This window comes from Agrilus planipennis, unplaced genomic scaffold (assembly GCF_000699045.2).
Source record: "Agrilus planipennis isolate EAB-ADULT unplaced genomic scaffold, Apla_2.0 scaffold103, whole genome shotgun sequence".
In the NCBI taxonomy this organism is placed as follows: Eukaryota; Metazoa; Arthropoda; class Insecta; order Coleoptera; family Buprestidae; genus Agrilus; species Agrilus planipennis.
The window spans coordinates 731949-750395 of NW_020438959.1; the positions used below are offsets into that span (position 1 = coordinate 731949).

Consider the following 18447-nt stretch of genomic DNA (forward strand, 5'->3'; position numbering starts at 1 on the left):
TAATCCGCTTTATTTTACTGCTTAATAATCCGTTTCGTAAATCCAATAAAAAAAAGACACATCGTCAAACGACTTGTACAAATTACACACATATATTTATCGCTATAATATGTATTATCGCAAATAGTTGATTTCGAAAGCGACTGCAATTATTCATAGTAAATGATCCATGTGAGATATGACCGCGGTTCACGTTACAATTCATGAATAAAAACCATTATAAAATACCAATAAAATATCATTAAAACGAAGCAGTTGTTATCTATTACTGCACGGTCACTCTCCCAGTCATTAATAACTTTATCGGCAAATACGTCGGAAGAACCCTGTTCATAGATAACACAATTCTATTATATCCGAATCTTACGTATTAAAATATAATACGTAAAATGTCATCATCAAAAATGATGGTGAAATTATTTTCTCAAATGTTAAAAATAACTAAAAAAACTTCATTAGGGAGGGGGACGGTTTTGAAATTATAAATTTATGTTGATTTCCGTGACGCCACGGACAGGGCAAGAACCACCCCATAGATTTCAAATGGCAAAGGGGTTAAGTAATACATTAAATTAAAGTTTTTCAGAACGGTCTTATGGTTTCACCAAAATTACTAATATTTTAGATACCTAATGAACTCAATAATTTCAATCAATTAACAAGTAGGTACAACGTTTCTGCGAAATACATTTAATTGTAAGTAAGAAATTTGGAAGTGTATGTAAAAATAAATTTTCTTGTTATATATTGATAATTTTCGCTTACAATCAGGCAAGAAATAGAGTTAATTAAGAGAGATTAAAAACCCCCTCTTGAATATCAGAAATTATCTACATTTAAACATTACTAAAATCGTTACGAATTATAAAATATTTAAATGCTAAATACGGAAGTGAACTTTAATCTGTAACTTCACTGAAATTCATGTATTGACTAATAATAATCAGTTTCTTTACAAAAATCACTAATTAACACATGCAACCCAAAAATTTCATTTCATATATCGCTCGCGTGATTATACTAAAATTCTATGTACTTTAGCAAGGCGCCTTGAAATTTAAGGTTAATGACATTATATAATATTGTGAGGGCTTTTTTTTTAAAGGAAAGTAACTCGATAAGTCAACGGAACATTTTAAATTACGATATTACAACAGCATTTGATTAATTACAACAAACGCAAAGAAATGCTACAAAGACAGATAGTCTTGTTATCAGTTTAAATTGACATTAATCTGTATCAACCTCTTATTCAGATAGTTTTGCTTTTCACAACTAGATTTACTTTGCCATCTTTTTTTGTACTACAAACGATTTTCTTTTTTTTTTTTTTCAGACTAATCTTGTGTATTACGCGTTTCTGCTGGCCACGTGCATAGCCCTCTTTGACGTGGCAATATGTCGTCGTTTATCAGAGGATATTGGCAACAGCGAAAACGAAATAGGTGACGAAACGTCGAACGAAGTTGGCGTGGCGGTACCGCTGCCCCGAACAAACTCGTTCGTCAAAATCATCAAAGCGCCCTACGGGATTTTGAATAAGAAGGGAGGAGAGAGAATAGAATTGGAATGTGAAGCAATCGGATCACCACCGCCCCTAATGCAATGGTTAATGGGAAACAAGGTCCTCACAGAGGTAAATTCAATACCCATACATACAATCGAAAATATTAAAAACGAAATACTTTTTGAATATCACTAAACGTCGTGTAAATTTATGATGTCCTAATAATCCTTTAAATTATTAATGTTCTCCAATTACCTGTCTCTAATTAATGACGAAAAAATTATCACACCCTCGCCGGGAATTGAACCCGGGATCTTTGACTTTACGCACCAATGCTCCTGCCTACTAATCACTAAACCTCATTGATTTGAGGTAATTTGTAGTAGACAAAAATTAAAGGAATTTTCTCATTAATATTAAATATTAATCAATAATAATTAATCTTTTCAACACTTTTGGTGTTTCAGAATGAAGCTTTCGAAACCAATTTAATTAATTCGATTTCATCGCAAGGAAGGGCGCTTACAAAAACACGACTGATCATAAATAAAGCCCTTTCAGTCCACGAAGGAGTTTTCACATGTGTTGCCGAAGCGGGTGAAAAAGTGGCGAGTGCTACTATAACACTTCGCATCGTCAAGACTCCCGACCAGCACAAAAACTTTTCCCGACTTCTCACCGAGAGTATTTTGGGCCAACGTACCCAGCCCCGAATTGTCTATTTCTACACTACCCTGCTTGATTTTATGGGTAAGTAAAAGAATATTACGGTGGCAAAAACCAATCGATATATATCCTTCTTGTATTTTTTTTAACAAATGAAATTATTTTCAGGCAACGATATCGCGCTACCTTGCAAAGTAAACGGAAGTCCACAACCGGAGGTGTTCTGGACCGATGCGAACAAGAACGTTATCAGTAGAGACACTAAAAGCCGCGTCTCGGTCCTACCTGACGGTGAATTGAGGATACGCAGCCTTCGTTGGGAAGACATGGGACCCTACACATGTGTGGCCCAAAATTCTGAAGGGGATGACAGTATTACTACATTCTTATACCCCATGGCATTAGTAAGTACAGTTTACCTACTTAAAAATTACTCAGTTTAAATACAAAACCTGAGTGAGACCCCTATCTATCTAGGACGTTACAAAAAATAAATTAACAATTTTCGTATTCTCATTTTGTTCACTATAAAAGCCTGAAACTCTGTTTTGTTTTCCTATACAATATGTAGTTATATACCTGGCCTATCGACTGAATAATTTCAAATCTTTTTAACTATCTAAATTAAAATTAACAAAAAATACTTTTGAAATAAAAGTATCAACAAAATCCTGTTAATAAGTACAATTTATGTCCTAGGTCAGTAATTTACAGAAATTACCAAACGAAAATCACGATTATTTGCTCTCATCAGCGCGCCATAGGCAGTGTATAATATCAAACTACAGGAAATATCACAATTTAGTGGCATTTGTTACTAACAGTGATATTTCTAAAAAAAATCCTATAGTCAAATTACGATCCCCCATTTTCAATAAAAATTAAAATATTTTCAAAATTCTTTCATCATGTATACCAACCTCAAATTTTGTATTTTTTGAGCACTTGAGATCATAAGAAAATATACTTTTATTGATGAAAAATTAATTAGACACCTTTGATATCATGATATTAATATAATTATAATGTGCTAATTAAATAATTTTCTTTGCTTCAGGGTAAATAGGAAGGACGACTGACATTTTGGCATAAACCAGTCTTGTTCACTATTTGAATACATTTCGCTATTTATACATGTTCATACGTATAAAATTCTAGTCCAATTTTAATTAAGTTGTCTTAGTTAGTCTTAATTTTTGTAATGGTTTAATTTATTAAGTGAGGAAGTGAAGGTGTGATTATGACAGAAGAACGACATGAAGACGAGCAAAAGGGAAAATTATATGACTTAAACATTTAAATTTTTAAGTATACAAGTTTAGGTAATTTTTATAAGACATGCTCTATTATTTATTGCAATGATTAAAAACTTAAAACATTAAAAGTATTCCAATTTGCGACGAGTATTTTTTTTTATTACCCATTCCACGAGAAAGTATTAAGGAAAAAATTATTAAAAAATTAATTATGTTTAACATTTATGGATTCAGTGCATAGTAAGCATGAATAAAAAATATTGTTAATTTCATAATTGATTAGCTTTCCGATAAATGTTTATGATAACTTTTTAATTACGGCTATTACAACACTGTCAAGCAGAGTAATAAATCGAATAAAATTACTACTACCATCACCAATATACAAGGTGTTGCTCGACAAACATTCCAAGTATTAAACTTCTTTCATAATAGCAAAAAATGTAAAGCAAAACTCAGATGCATTAATTTTTAACAAATTAAATAAAAGCTTTTCTTCTGAATTAGAAATCAATGTCCTACAGGTCAAAACTAAATTACTTAGAAAATTTTTTAAAAAAATTAACATTTTGAAGCAAAAATCCAAAAAAATGTTATCACATACTTAAAGAAAACGCAATCTCCTGTTGGGGGGGGGGCTGTTCAAGTATTATACGTTACATAGTTTCTAAAGATTTTTGAACCTCCTTCTCCAACCCCTTGTAACGTTTCCCTTTATACCCCCTCTACCTCTCTAAACGTTACGTAACCTCAGTAACCATCTTTACCTAAGAATGTTGCGCAACATAAAGAAAAATTAATGAATAAATTGTTCTTTTTTAATTTTAACTGATACAATATTACGTAAAACTTCTCTTGAACCACCCCTCTTCCCCCATGGTAACGCACCGTAACATTGTACAAGACTCATCCTCCTCTCAAAATAAACAATGACTTACCCTAAATGAATTGGAGATCCCCATCGTCCCCTAAGAAAGGCATTTCACGACAACAGCAAAAACTGCAGAAGACAGTAAGTCCAACGTTGAACAGCCGAGAAAGAACTGCCTACCTGTAATAAAAAAATAACCTAATTAGGAAAATAGCAACGATGTTAGGTTAATTAAAAAATCACGTTAATAATTTTATTGCATAATAACACAATGCGTGGTGGATTAAAAACATGGTTCTTACTTTATTTTATTTTTTCTGGGCTATACAGTTTATCGGCCATTTTTAATTTCTCGTTGGTGACTTGCAATAAATTATACACTTATTGCTGCATTAAACGCATCGCATTGCATGTTTGCAATTATTCCTACGGCACCTTCGGAATAAACAGAAGCCAAATTCACGTTCGTTTTCACCTGATGGCTTTTACGTAAACGCGAAAATGGAAATAAAACACAATTATTAATGATACGTCTCCAAACGTACGCCATTATGCAAAGTCAATAACAACACGGCTATCATGGATCCTGTCTTTCTCTCCGTAAATTAAACGCAAAATGAAACATACCACCGCCAACAATGCTAATGCTACACATTTTATTTTTTGAATAATTTATTTACAATACAAGTAAAACAAAAAATACAAAAGAAAATACTGATTACTGTAATAGTTTACAAATAAGTACCCGGATAAATGAAAAAAAATAAGTAAATTCGTTTTTCAGACATGCTGTATAATAAAGATGTTGCTTTCTATTTTTGGTAAGAAAATCTTGAATTTATGATATTTATAAAGAAAATACTTGTTTTGTTTACCATATATCAACTAAATACAGTTACAATAACTGTGAATAACGTTCAAGGATATACGCGTACCTATTTTGAATATAAATTAATAGTAAAGGTTTAATGAATCAGTTGATCAAGTCTGAAAATAGTTCTAAGTTTTAATTTTAATATAATTTAAAGCAGCCACAGTCCAATGTACAGGTAGAACTGTTCATTTCTGTTGAAGGTTCTTTATGTAGGTAGGTATATGTATTTTTATTTTTTATAACAAAATGTAACTATGTAATCTGGTTTTCTGAATTAAAATAAGAAAATTAAATTAACATGAATCAAAAGATAATGATTAGTAGTTCAATTAAAACAAGCTTTTGCAATAGAAAAACTTGCGTTAATAATTTTATAAATGTTCATGCAACCATATATGAACGTGTTGCATTAGCTTTTGTATCTCCTGTACTTCTAAATATTTTAGGATAACAAAGTATTTTGGTTTTCGTCTTTTATCGGTTTTTAAAGGCCCTGCGAGTTAATTAAAAAGACCAAGAAAAAAAGGAGATGTATGTACCTAATAAATATTTACCATTAATAGGTAACCATTTATTAAAAAAAAAGCATGCAGCAGTTTTATAACATTCACTTCCAGTCTTATTATTCTTATAGACGGAATGTTAAATATTATTATTTTTAAATAATGTCACACGTATAATATTAATTTGATACTCTTGCACATTCGTACTTATTCAATTCACACACATCATAAAACAAAACACTGACAGTGAAACTACCAATAGTAAAAACAGGTTGTAACCTTGAACTTGAACACCTGTGATTTACGATTAAAGGTCATCGTAACACATTTATACAAACGCAACTTGCACATTATCTATTATCTTATTACCGTTGTTCCTTTCATAATAAAATCAAATGTTATTTCCCCCGTCAGATAAACAATAAATAAAATTACATCTTTATAAAAAATTTCGGCAACAAAATAAGTAAATTTAAAAATATTCTAGATACACGCAATGGCTTTTTGAAATATTAATTTTAATATTTAAAACAAAATTGTTTGCAAGCTTACCCATATATTAACAAAGAAGAAAATGTAAAAATAATAACTGGAGCAATATTAAAGTAAAAACTAATCCTTAAAGTAGGCAACCATAAATGAATTTATAAATAAAGAGACATGTGTCGCCATCTATGGGTATTACTTTATGACGTGTAATTAGAAAAATCTTAAATTTATTTATAAAAACGATTATTTGAAGATTTTAAAATAAATAATTTTCAAAAATAGATAATACCAAATAATATGGAAGCTTTTTCGGCTTAATAAATTCTTATAAAAGGGCATAAAAATCAATTTTAATTTCCAACTTTAATAAGATGGATTACTATTACCAAATACATAAAGATTAAGTACAACAAAGTCCTCTTAAATATTTCAGAAAGTTCCATTTAAACACTTTGTTTACACCTTATAAGTCTTCATTTAATTATTTATGAAACAGATGTAGTGTTTAAATAAAATTTGAAACATTTAAATGTAGTTTGTTATGTTTAACCTTAATTCATTTTAATGATATTCCATAATTTCCCAACTGCAAATTTTATTAAAAGTATTATCTGTACTTGCTATAACAAAAACAAAAACAAAAATTAATAAGTCTTATGTATTCATAAATGTTCATTGTGCTGTCTTATGTCAATATGAAAAATATTGCTATATGATGCACATATACTTATTTACAGTCCTTAAATTACATTCCCATACTTTAAAATACTAATTTTAGTCAACTTACTCATTAATTGACATAGCATTTTTATGTATGACAGACTATTTCACTTTTAATGGAACTTTATAGCCTAATTTATTCAATTCCTCTTTCGCTTCTTCTATTTCCTACAATTACGTTCATAAGTAAATTTTGTTTCTATTAGACCTTACTCTCACCTTCTGTAATTCACTAGCTGCTTCCTCACAGTTATTAAATGTAAACGTTCGGTACAAAACGATCACAGCTGCATATATCTAATTCAACAAAATGTTGTACTTTATTACTACTGTACATTAAGTTAATACAAAACATAAATACAAATCAAATATGTAAATAATTCAAACTTATTAAAAATTCTTACCACAAAACTAATTCCAAAAAATAAGGGAGAATAAAAGATAAGCGTGAAGTACTGTTTTGTAAATGATGATTCAACCTTTTTCGTAATTAAAGCAAACCACACTGCAAAAACGCTTCCAACTGCTAAAAGCCACTCCATTAGTTTTGTCATATTTTTAGTTTTATATTAGTATTTGCAAAACTATTTCAAATTTTTGGTTATAAACAGCTGTAAGCAATTAATTAATATGTTTGGTTAAGTGTTTGACAGATACCATAGATACAGGGAAGTTAATAATTTTTAGTTATTCTATGAATTGATCAGGCAGATTTGTTGGATCAGCCTAGTTCATAGATAGTCTAGTCGATTACAGAACTGCAATATCCAGGAATTACAGCTTTACATTTTTAAATTAATTGAACACACACGACAAACAAACTGTAGAAAAATGGATAATTAATTTTGAAAAATTTGTTTTTACGTGTTTTTAAATCCTCTTTGCAATATTTGTACTATCTTTGGAACTTTCATTTGCCCTCAATGGTCCTCAAATTATTGACATGTCGTTAACTTATCTATGTCGTTAACCAAACATCTGTGACGTTACCCTTTGTGTATCTATTATCTATGCGTTAGATTGACATGTTGACATAAAACGGGAAATGTTTTTATAACCAAATTTAAACAATTTTTAATAATAAATCTGAAATGTAGTATATTTTTGTGCCTAAAAGCATACGTAGAATAGGTGTGTTTAAAAGTCGTCGTGTACAGTATCACACTGTTTTGTTTAAAATACTCAAACCCTTCTTTCTGCCACTAGACCTTAAGTTACACAAAAGACTTCCTTATTACTAACAAAGAACTTTAAATATAATGGAGAAAGCCGAAAATGTAGTGAGATTTATACCCAAGAGTGAGTATTCGTAAAGCGCCAAGTAAATGGCCTTTTATATATTTAATTAATTAATCGTTTATTTCAGCTAACATTAAACCTGAAGAGGAATTGAATAAGTTTAAAATAGAACTACAAAAAATTGACGGTACTGTTATAAAACAGTCTGAAGGATCTGAATATGTTGATGTCATAATCCCAGAAGCAAGTTATTCATTATTAAAGTAAGTTTCGTACGAGCCTATTGTCCTTACTAATAACTTGTGATATATGGCATATACACAAATTTACTATGATGTTAAAAATAATATTATTTTTGCAGTGTGAATACATAAGTTAATGATATTCATTCTTTATCTCAAAGTGAAATACAAAGTAATCATTCTTAGTTATCAATACCTAAGATACCTAAGACTTTCACTAGAATGTGTGTAAAATATATCATTGATAATTTACAAAAGTGTAATTCAACACCAATTTTTATTTCAAAACTCGACATTATATCGTTTCAATCGACAGTGATTATTATTAGGTGTACTTAATTTGTAAATAAAGTTCTTAATTTTAGGTTGTACTCTTGGTAATGATTGCTGTGGATCCAAACAATAAATTGTCAAGTACTGAAATAAAAATTGGTGAAACAGCATTGGTGTTTAATTCTAATTATATAAAGTATAATACTTCCACCTATTTATTCATATTCAAATAGTACACTGGATAATTTATCTATTTATACTGAAAAGCATTATCTACGACAATAGTTTAATTACTTGTCATAGCACACACAATGATTAGAATCTTAGATCAGCAAAAGGTTTTTAAAGTCACTATCAGTGTCTTACTGATAGAACAATTGTTTTACTATTTTCAGCTAGTTTAAACATTTTCTGTTTTTATCTTTTTTTAAAAAGATAAGCATATTCTGTTAAATTTATGCGCAGTAATTCTAAATAAATATCAAAGAGACAAGTCATGAATATGTATTTAAATTTTAATTTTTTATAAATTCCTTTTTTAATATTTAGGATGAAATTCAAATTTAATATATATGCAATCCAGAAAAACAATAGCAGTGTGGGTTTAATATTTGTGAAAAATTTGAAATTTTTTTCTTCCAGATAAATTTCAATTGTTTTAATCTCGTTATGTGACGAATTCTTGTTGCAGTTATAAAACAAACAAATTTCATAATCATCTATTATACTTCTGTACGATAACATTCTAATTTAAGAATACAAACATTAATATTTTACTTTTTAAATTGTCATTATTATTGCAATTACTGTTTTGTTTCTCTATAAAATGCAAGTTGTAACGATTTTAGCCTCCAATGTGTATACGGTAATTAAAATGATACACATTTGAGGTATTCAATTTAACGAAAAAAAAAAGAATAGAAAGAAAAAATGTATGCGAAAACATTTGATTTTAGCATTTTTTCAATAGTAATTGTTTACACCTAAACGTCTGATCGTATTGTAAACACAAATGGGGAAGAATTGTAAAAATTTGACCGCTATCAATAATTAGTCAGAAATAAAACAATTGTATTTAGATAAAAATGTAGTGCGCGATTGTAAAAGGGAAGAAGGGGGCAAAAACACAACGATAAAAACAACAATTTGCAAATGCGCTTAGTTCGAAAAAAAGTTTTGTTTGCAGCTAGTGTTAAAAGTGTTGCAAATCGATGATTTCCACGATGTTTCACAGCAGCAATTATTCGAGAAATTGCATAAAGAAGTACTTTGTTATAAATAGGTGTGTGGTCTTTTACATTTCACTTTTAAGAGTAAAAAAAGGAATTTATTTTTATACTTTAGCTATTGTTAATAAAACTTTTTAAAATTTCGAGAAAAAATTTAAAGTATTTAGAAATAAACAAAATATAGTATGCCTTTAGGTAGGTGTGATTTAAATTAAAAAAAAAATAATTTGCTGACAGATAGATAGTAATTAATGAATGATAAATAATATATCAAGAAATAGTACATCAAAACGAAATTTCTTTTAGTTAATAGTAATTATTTCATTTTTTTTTGTTCATTTCCTCAGTANTTATCATATAAAAATTCCTTTGAATAATGTAACAAAAAATTACCAATATTAATTATATGCTTAAACAAGCTCCAGTTATCATAAAAAAGGCGATAATATGCATACTAATACGTACTCGTATGTTTGATATTGCATTCTAAAATGTCATTTGTGTATTCTTTTTGTTTTAAAAACTGCCGTTTGCAAGTTTAAACTGTTTTTTTTTGTTATGTACAATCTTCACTTTATGAAAAATTGAAAGATTTGTTTTTCGAAAAACATTGTTAATTGTCCTACTTTTATAACAAATCAAACACGTATTTATTAGAATATAAATTATATTCTATTAAAAGATAAAAATCTACAAAATGCAGCAAAAATTAAGGAAAATATTAAATTTTTTTTGGTTTGTGCAGCTTTTTAACTGTTTCGCTATTCTGAATGAGAATTTCTAAATCTATACGATTCCACTTTAGGACAACAGCTTCCTAAGTAAGACTTATATTATGACTGAAATGAGGTAACAAATTTTCCACGGATGACGGTAAAACCGCAAGTAAAACCTAAGAATTATCTTTCAAGGTCATTGTTACTACCGTCCACAAATTTTGCTCACATTGAAGAAGTTATTAATCGCGCCAAACGTAACTGAAAGCATGTAATGTATCATAATATTAAAAATAAATACAAACGAACTGGATTGGACTAATAGTAAACTTTCTCTTATTTAGCATTAGCATAGTTTAAGCCGTTCCGCTGTACGTATTCGTATATAGTCGTGAGTGTTTCAAGAACCAGCTTTACATTATTTTGAAGTAAAAGTTCGCGTCGGTACACTTATTAATTTCATTTTCGCATACACTCGACAAAAATGTAGAAGTTGTTTGTGTACTTTTTGTGCTGTGTTTGCTTTTTTATTGTCTATTTAGTGGTAAAATAATTACCGACAATTTTAGAAATGTCCCGTGAAGGTTACACACTATTGCAAAGTTTGTGAGTATTTATTTCTACATTCTTATCCTTAAGTTAACGCTCAACAGGAAGTTCAATTGAAAAAAGAGGGCAATCTCGAACGAATCAAACGATTTTTGAAAGGACTTGTTCCGGCTAATGAAAGGCATATTGCGCGTTATATACAGGGCGAACAAAAATAAAAAATTCACATATTTGAGTTGCAACAATATTCTCATGTGCATAACGATTTCACAAGCTATTACCTTTTACAAAAGTACATTCTTTGATTGTTTCCTAATCACGCAGTACTTTTACTTTTTATAAACTGTTACTACAATTATATGTCCCTGATTCGAATAAAAGGCACAGTTTTTATTGTTGTAGTAATCGATAAAAACGGTAATATAAAAGATGGATTAGATATACATAGATTTATTTTTGATAATCGTGATATCATCGCAAAAAGATTGTATTTTTAAGCTGATCATGAAATCCAGGATGATTCATATATATAAATTAAGTTTTGCTCCCCTGCATGAAATGAGAGGGATATTTATTATGCATAATGCTAATTAATTTGTTTCGCATTATACACGATGCATCTTTTACAGTTACATATGCATAATTGCATAGTCTATAGGTAAACTAAACTATTTGGTATATTATATCAAACAACTGACTTTATCTTTATCGTTATTCGATTTATACTTTGGTAGATTAAGTATAAGTTTGAAAAGTCTTGCATTAATCAGTAGATATAGTTTCACAATTACCGAAAGAAAAACCTTATATTTTCGATACTTATCATCTTCAAGCCCTGACATATACATTACTACTGCAGTGATCCTTATATGGTTTTATCATATTATGAACATACTAACTAAAAATAATCTGTGTGTACAAGATATACAAATATTTCATTGTACGGATTTGTGGACGACGAGACACATTTACGTTGTTTTTCATGTATTTATGTTAAGTTAATTTATGTTTTTGTGTACATAGATAATATTTATTGGGCATTTTTAATCGCCTATAATCATTTAGAAAGTTTCACCGCAACAGTGCACTGAGAAAAATGTTTCCTGTTATTTTCTAAAGAATGGATGTCTTCATATAACCGATTATCTTTTTTATATTTCACCACACAGAAAACCACGGTTGAGTTTACCAATAAATTTAAATAAGTATGTACGCCAATACTAGTGAAACTTAACTCTACGCAGTGGCTGTGACACTGTTTGTTTGTGATAATCTTAATAATAAGTAACAACACTTCTATCAATTAATTTACAACATTTGACGAAATTCAGCCTTCTCAACGTAACATAACGCAAAAACGTGGATTTTCTGTGCTTCTATTCAATAGTTAGTTATAGTTGAAAGTGCGAATCGAAATGGACAACGACAAAGTTCCGTTGTTGTTTGATGTAAATAATTGGTGAGTTATATAATTAATGAGATTGAACGAATGTTGAAATTAATTCCAATCACGTACATCCAAAGTAGGCATATGACCAGTTCATATTTTAATTTACCTTGAGATTAAGCCTGGTAACTAGTAAGTTGTAAATAGCGCAAAAAAATTATTTATCTACATTTTCAATAATCAATTCTAATTACATTTTTCTATATTTATTTAAGGAATGTATCGGACCATCTGGGGTTTGAACCTCTTTTGAATAAGAAGTATGAAGCATATGAGGGTAGTCATTTGTCACCCAGGGGTGATCATGTTTCAGTGCAGACTCCCTTACTGGGCGACGTCGAAGCAGAAGGGGTGGTACGAATTAACATAAAGGGCATGACATGTCAATCGTGTGTCCGAAATATTGAAGAAACCATTGGTCAAAAACAAGGCATAAACAAAATTAAAGTAAGAACGAAGTTTCCATGTGATCAAAGTTTTAATTTCCTGATTCATCCAATAATAAAATTATAACTAACGGTAAGATACAATAATTTTTTATTAACAGGTGAATTTAGAAGAAAATTCAGCACTAATACATTACGATACGGGTATTTTGAATCCACACGATATATGTGAGGCTATAGATGATATGGGTTTTGAAGCTTCACTGCCCCTTTTAGGGGGTTCCAGCGATACTGCTACCGCAAGTACTAGCGAACAAGTTAGTACATGCGTCCTAGGTATAGAGGGTATGACATGCGATACGTGTGTTAAAGGCATAGAAGGTAATAAAACGGTAACGTGACTCGGTAAAAAAGAACGATAAAGTTAATACAAATTGTGTTTATGTATTTTACAGGTATGGTATCGGCTAAAGAGGGCGTGAAAAAGATAGAAGTCAGCTTAAAGAATAAAGAGGCGATAGTCGAGTTCGTTCCAAATCTAGTGTCTCCAGACGACATTGCGGACATGATAGAAGACATGGGATTTGAAGCGATGGTGAAATCGGTAAATGGAAAATTTACAAAGAAGAAAAGTAAAACAATGACCGATAATTGTGGTTATATTTTAATTCACGTTAAATATTCCAGAAAAGAGTATGAAAACAAACGGTTTTGCAAACGTTCTTCAAGGCGATGATGGGGAATCTAAATTCGAAAAATGCCAATTACAAATTAAAGGAATGACATGCGGCTCATGTGTTTCAGCGATCGAGAAACATTGCAAGAAGATTCAAGGTATTTAAGCATTTTCTTCCAACAAATTTAAACGTACCCATAATTTATTTTCAAAAAATTGTAGGCTGCGAAAATATACTGGTATCGTTACTAGCAGCTCGCGGAGATGTAACGTATGACCCTAGCTTAGTATCGCCATCGGTAATAGCAGCATCTATTACCGACATGGGATTCCCTGCGACGGTATTGCAACAACAGGGCGCTGGTGAATCAGAAGTTGACCTAATAATTGAAGGGATGACGTGCGCAAGTTGCGTGCACAAAATTGAATCAAATGTCTGCAAGCTTCCAGGGGTTCGTGTGGCCAAAGTTGCTTTGCCCACACACAAAGGAAAATTCAAATACGATCCTGGCATAACAGGACCGCGAGCCATAATCGATGCTATTAAAAAATTAGGCTACAACGCGGACTTAGCTAGTGCCACGAAGGACGCCGATTATCTAAACCAAAAAGAGGAGACTAGAAAGTGGAGGAATGCGTTTTTAGTGTCTCTCATATTCGGCGGACCTTGCATGATCTCAATGACGTATTTTATGGTGGTTATGTCAGTTGGCAACTTATCTCACGAAGATATGTGCTGCGTGGTTCCCGGGCTATCTCTGGAAAACCTTATCATGTGGGTCTTATCCACTCCTGTATTAATTTTTGGAGGAAAGCATTTCTTCGTACAGGCCGTGAAAGCCCTAAAACATCATACGACTAACATGGACGTGCTAATAGCTATGGCAACGTCAGTGTCATACGCGTATAGTGTCTGTGTTGTAACGGCTGCCATGATTCTGCGACAACATACATCGCCACAGACCTTCTTCGACACGCCCCCTATGTTACTTTTGTTCATAAGTCTCGGACGATGGTTGGAAAATATCGCTAAAGGAAAGACATCTGAAGCATTGTCCAGACTGTTATCGTTAAAAGCTACTGAAGCTTTACTCGTTGACATTGGTAAAAATGGGGAGATAGAAAACGAAAGACTTGTTAACGTAGATCTGGTACAAAGGGGTGATTTTTTGAAGGTACTACCAGGAACTAAAGTGCCAGTTGACGGAAAAGTTGTTCAGGTAAGCCATTGCAAGTCATTACTTTTTAGCTCTTCTTATTCCATTTTTATAGCTAAGAGACTCAACCCTCTACAACACTTTTTTGAAAATAACGGGCACGTGAGACATGTCTCATGCGAAACACGTGTCCGTTGTCCAAAAATTGTTGTGGTCTTTTAGTTATTTTCGTATAAACTATTTATTATTCTGCCTTTTTTTTTGTAGGGTAGTTCAATGTGCGACGAAAGTCTTATAACAGGTGAAAGCATGCCTGTTCAAAAAAAGATTGACAGCAATGTGATTGGGGGTTCCCTAAATCAAAACGGCTTACTTATAATACAAGCTACCCACACTGGCGAGGCCACAACTCTGTCCCAAATTGTGCATTTAGTTGAAGAAGCTCAAACATCTAAAGCACCTATTCAACAGTTGGCTGATAAAATTGCAGGATACTTTGTTCCCACTGTAGTATTTCTGAGTTTTCTCACGCTCATCGTATGGTCCATAATAGGCTCAATTAATATTTCTTATTTGCCTATATCTGAGGCAGAAAAACACGGTTTTAATAATACCGAAATACTCCTTCAATTTGTATTCAGATGCGCCTTGAGCGTTCTAGCCATCGCATGTCCTTGTGCTCTGGGTTTAGCCACTCCAACTGCCGTCATGGTAGGAACAGGAGTCGGCGCTATGAATGGTATCCTGATAAAAGGGGCCGAGCCCCTCGAGAACGCACATAAAGTCAAAGCCATCATGTTTGATAAAACTGGCACCATTACAAAAGGTTTATTAACAACTTTCTAAACACTTTTGCATGAAATTATTATATATTATATTAATTATTGTAGGGGTGCCAGAGGTAGCTCATATTTGGCTCCAAGGGGACACATTAAGTCCTGCAGTAATTTTAGCAGCTGTTGGATGTTCCGAAATGAACAGCGAACATCCAATCGCGACTGCTATCGTTAAGTATGTTAAAGAAGTCTTCCAATGTGACTTAACTGGTATTAGTACAAACTTTCAAGTAAGTAAAATTACTACTTAAAGTAATAAGCCGATAACTATTTGGACGTTAACTTAGGTTGTACCTGGCTGTGGTTTAAGAAGTAATGTTTCTAATATTCAGACCATGTTAGATTGTGGTAAGAAAACGAAAGAGTTAAGTAATTTTCTTAGTTTGACGGGTGCGGGTAGTTCGGGAATTTTTTCACTTAATGAAGTCCAAGTAGAAGTAAGTACATCGCAAAATATGAAGTTGGGTCAGTTGATTGGCGTGCCGCCTGAACAAGAGCAACTTTTGGACGAATACAAAGTTATAGTGGGAAATAGGGAATGGATGAATAGGAACGGCATTTCATTACAGGAAGATGTGAATAGAAAAATGGTGACAGAAGAACAACAAGGACGCTCGGCCGTTCTTTGTGCAATTAACGGTAAGTAATTAGTACCATTTAAAATTTATATAAGTTATTTTGCAACTACGACCTTACAGGAAACATTGTCGCTATGATTAGCGTGGCCGATACCGTCAAACCTGAGGCTCATTTAGCCATTTATTCCCTAAAAAAGATGGGTCTTGAGGTGATTCTTTTAACAGGCGACAACAGACAAACTGCTGTCAGTATTGCTCGTCAAGTTGGGATAAGTAAAGTGTATGCTGAAGTTCTTCCATCGCACAAAGTTGCAAGGGTCCAACGGTAATTGATTGTTTCCCGTTGTTTCAACACTGATTACATTTTTTCCTTTATATTCTAGATTACAGAGTAAGGGCATTAAAGTCTGTATGGTCGGGGACGGCATTAATGATTCTCCTGCTTTGGCCCAAGCAGATGTAGGCATGGCAATAGCAGCAGGAACAGATGTAGCCGTCGAAGCTGCCCATGTTGTACTTATGAGAAACGATCTGCTAGATGTATATGCTTGCCTTGAACTGTCCAAAAAGACAGTTGAAAGAATCAGGCTAAATTTCATATTTGCGAGCATGTACAACTTATTAGGTAAGAATTCTCTGATTCTTTTTAGACTAATGTACATTTTATTTGACTGTATTTTATTAATTTGCTAGGTATTCCTTTGGCCGCGGGCGTGTTTAGCCCTTTTGGTATTATGTTACAACCATGGATGGCATCTGCTGCCATGGCTTTGAGTTCAGTATCAGTCGTTGGTTCTAGTCTGTTACTTAAATTATGGAGGAAGCCTACGAAGACTGAGCTCGAAACCCCCGAATATCTAGCATTGAAAGACAGTGGCGATCTTGACAGCATATCAATACATCGAGGTTTAGATGACATTGACAGCTTAGGCAGCTCGCCAAACACGATCTCCAGGTATATACCGATGTGCGAAAGATTTTAATTAGATAATAATAAAGTATCATGATAGAGCAATTTTTGTTATTGTATCTGGTGACACTTAAAAAATAATTTTTTATCCTGAACTTAATAAATTTAAGAATTTAATTTATAAATAGTCAATCGTTTTGCAGTTAGAATTATTTTCCATTTGTTCATTTAATGAATGACAAAACTAATGTTTTGTACCCATTAAAGTTTATCTTAACTCCTAAATTAAAAATAAAACACTTCTTGGAATTAAAATTTATACAGATACGACTATTGTTTATATAGTGCTTGTACTATATAATATTATCTCTTTGCAGCGTTCTATCGAAAATAGAAACAATGAAGTTAGCTTTATTCTAGATATGTAAGTCAGTTATTATTGTAAGTGTGTAATAACTTTTATTTTACAACCTGGTGTTAATATTACCAGTGGAGTTTTTTTTTGAGTGTTTTTTCCTTTTTATTTCTAATATTAATTAACGGATAACAACTACATACGGCGCGTCTTGTTATTTATTAAATTATCAAAACTAAAGTAAAAAAGTTTTTTTTAAGTTACATAATCAGTATAAAACTTATTAATTTCATTTTCGCATACACTCGACAAAAATGTAGAAGTTGTTTGTGTACTTTTTGTGCTGTGTTTGCTTTTTTATTGTCTATTTAGTGGTAAAATAATTACCGACAATTTTAGAAATGTCCCGTGAAGGTTACACACTATTGCAAAGTTTGTGAGTATTTATTTCTACATTCTTATCCTTAAGTTAACGCTCAACAGGAAGTTCAATTGAAAAAAGAGGGCAATCTCGAACGAATCAAACGATTTTTGAAAGGACTTGTTCCGGCTAATGAAAGGCATATTGCGCGTTATATACAGGGCGAACAAAAATAAAAAATTCACATATTTGAGTTGCAACAATATTCTCATGTGCATAACGATTTCACAAGCTATTACCTTTTACAAAAGTACATTCTTTGATTGTTTCCTAATCACGCAGTACTTTTACTTTTTATAAACTGTTACTACAATTATATGTCCCTGATTCGAATAAAAGGCACAGTTTTTATTGTTGTAGTAATCGATAAAAACGGTAATATAAAAGATGGATTAGATATACATAGATTTATTTTTGATAATCGTGATATCATCGCAAAAAGATTGTATTTTTAAGCTGATCATGAAATCCAGGATGATTCATATATATAAATTAAGTTTTGCTCCCCTGCATGAAATGAGAGGGATATTTATTATGCATAATGCTA

The 18447-nt window shown here is 31.6% G+C and overlaps 3 protein-coding genes and 1 long non-coding RNA gene across 10 annotated transcripts in view; 2 read left to right on the forward strand and 2 right to left on the reverse strand.

Moving 5' to 3' along the window:
• LOC108736754 (neural/ectodermal development factor IMP-L2) overlaps nt 1-3530 on the forward strand; it is a 21975-nt gene extending 18445 nt beyond the window's left edge. For all 3 annotated transcript variants that reach the window (XM_018469315.2, XM_018469314.2, XM_018469313.2), the window contains exons 2-5: nt 1337-1636; nt 1975-2257; nt 2342-2577; nt 3231-3530. In XM_018469315.2, coding sequence (XP_018324817.1) covers nt 1337-1636; nt 1975-2257; nt 2342-2577; nt 3231-3239 — 828 coding nt within the window. In that variant the 3' untranslated portion in view covers nt 3240-3530. The remainder of the gene's footprint in view (nt 1-1336; nt 1637-1974; nt 2258-2341; nt 2578-3230) is intronic.
• Nucleotides 1-6264, reverse strand: part of LOC108736758 — a 60395-nt gene extending 54131 nt beyond the window's left edge. For 3 of the 4 annotated variants that reach the window (XR_003231236.1, XR_003231233.1, XR_003231234.1), the window contains exons 1-2: nt 4603-4871; nt 4368-4480 (exon numbers count right to left, since the gene is read on the reverse strand). This is a non-coding gene — a long non-coding RNA (uncharacterized LOC108736758). Of the gene's footprint in view, nt 1-4367; nt 4481-4602; nt 4872-6229 lie in introns of those variants that run through there. The other variant, XR_003231235.1, reaches the window with a different exon arrangement.
• Nucleotides 6265-6807: 543 nt separating this feature from the next.
• Nucleotides 6808-7515, reverse strand: LOC108736757 (dolichol-phosphate mannosyltransferase subunit 3). The gene is made up of 3 exons (XM_018469317.2): nt 7291-7515; nt 7106-7183; nt 6808-7054 (listed from the first exon to the last, which is right to left on the reverse strand). Exons 1-3 carry the CDS (start codon nt 7438-7440, stop codon nt 6989-6991), a joined length of 294 nt encoding a protein of 97 aa, XP_018324819.1. The 5' UTR covers nt 7441-7515; the 3' UTR covers nt 6808-6988.
• A 375-nt stretch (nt 7516-7890) lies between these two features.
• Nucleotides 7891-17662, forward strand: LOC108736749 (copper-transporting ATPase 1). 2 transcript variants are annotated; one of them, XM_018469304.1, is made up of 14 exons: nt 7891-8185; nt 8253-8388; nt 12797-13028; nt 13129-13348; nt 13423-13599; nt 13655-13801; nt 13866-14863; nt 15068-15626; nt 15691-15866; nt 15924-16275; nt 16335-16539; nt 16598-16839; nt 16908-17169; nt 17502-17662. In XM_018469304.1, the coding sequence occupies exons 1-14, from the start codon at nt 8146-8148 to the stop codon at nt 17542-17544; spliced, it is 3789 nt and encodes a 1262-aa protein (XP_018324806.1). In that variant the 5' UTR covers nt 7891-8145; the 3' UTR covers nt 17545-17662. The 2 variants fall into 2 exon arrangements, with proteins under 2 accessions (XP_018324806.1, XP_025830887.1); XM_025975102.1 differs by lacking the exon at nt 17502-17662 and having other exon boundaries at nt 16908-17225.
• The last annotated feature ends 785 nt before the right edge of the window (nt 17663-18447 follow it).

Bases quoted from the DNA above. Each gene is read 5' to 3' on its own strand.
- LOC108736749 (XM_018469304.1), top strand. From the start codon at position 8,146: ATGGAGAAAGCCGAAAATGTAGTGAGATTTATACCCAAGA. The intron at 8,186-8,252 runs GTGAGTATTCGT...CGTTTATTTCAG, and splicing joins AGTGAGATTTATACCCAAGA to CTAACATTAAACCTGAAGAG. The intron at 16,276-16,334 runs GTAAGTAATTAG...ACGACCTTACAG, and splicing joins CGTTCTTTGTGCAATTAACG to GAAACATTGTCGCTATGATT.
- LOC108736757 (XM_018469317.2), bottom strand. From the start codon at position 7,440: ATGACAAAACTAATGGAGTGGCTTTTAGCAGTTGGAAGCGTTTTTGCA. The intron at 7,184-7,290 runs GTAAGAATTTTT...TTGTTGAATTAG, and splicing joins TTTTTGGAATTAGTTTTGTG to ATATATGCAGCTGTGATCGT. The intron at 7,055-7,105 runs GTGAGAGTAAGG...ACGTAATTGTAG, and splicing joins CAGCTAGTGAATTACAGAAG to GAAATAGAAGAAGCGAAAGA.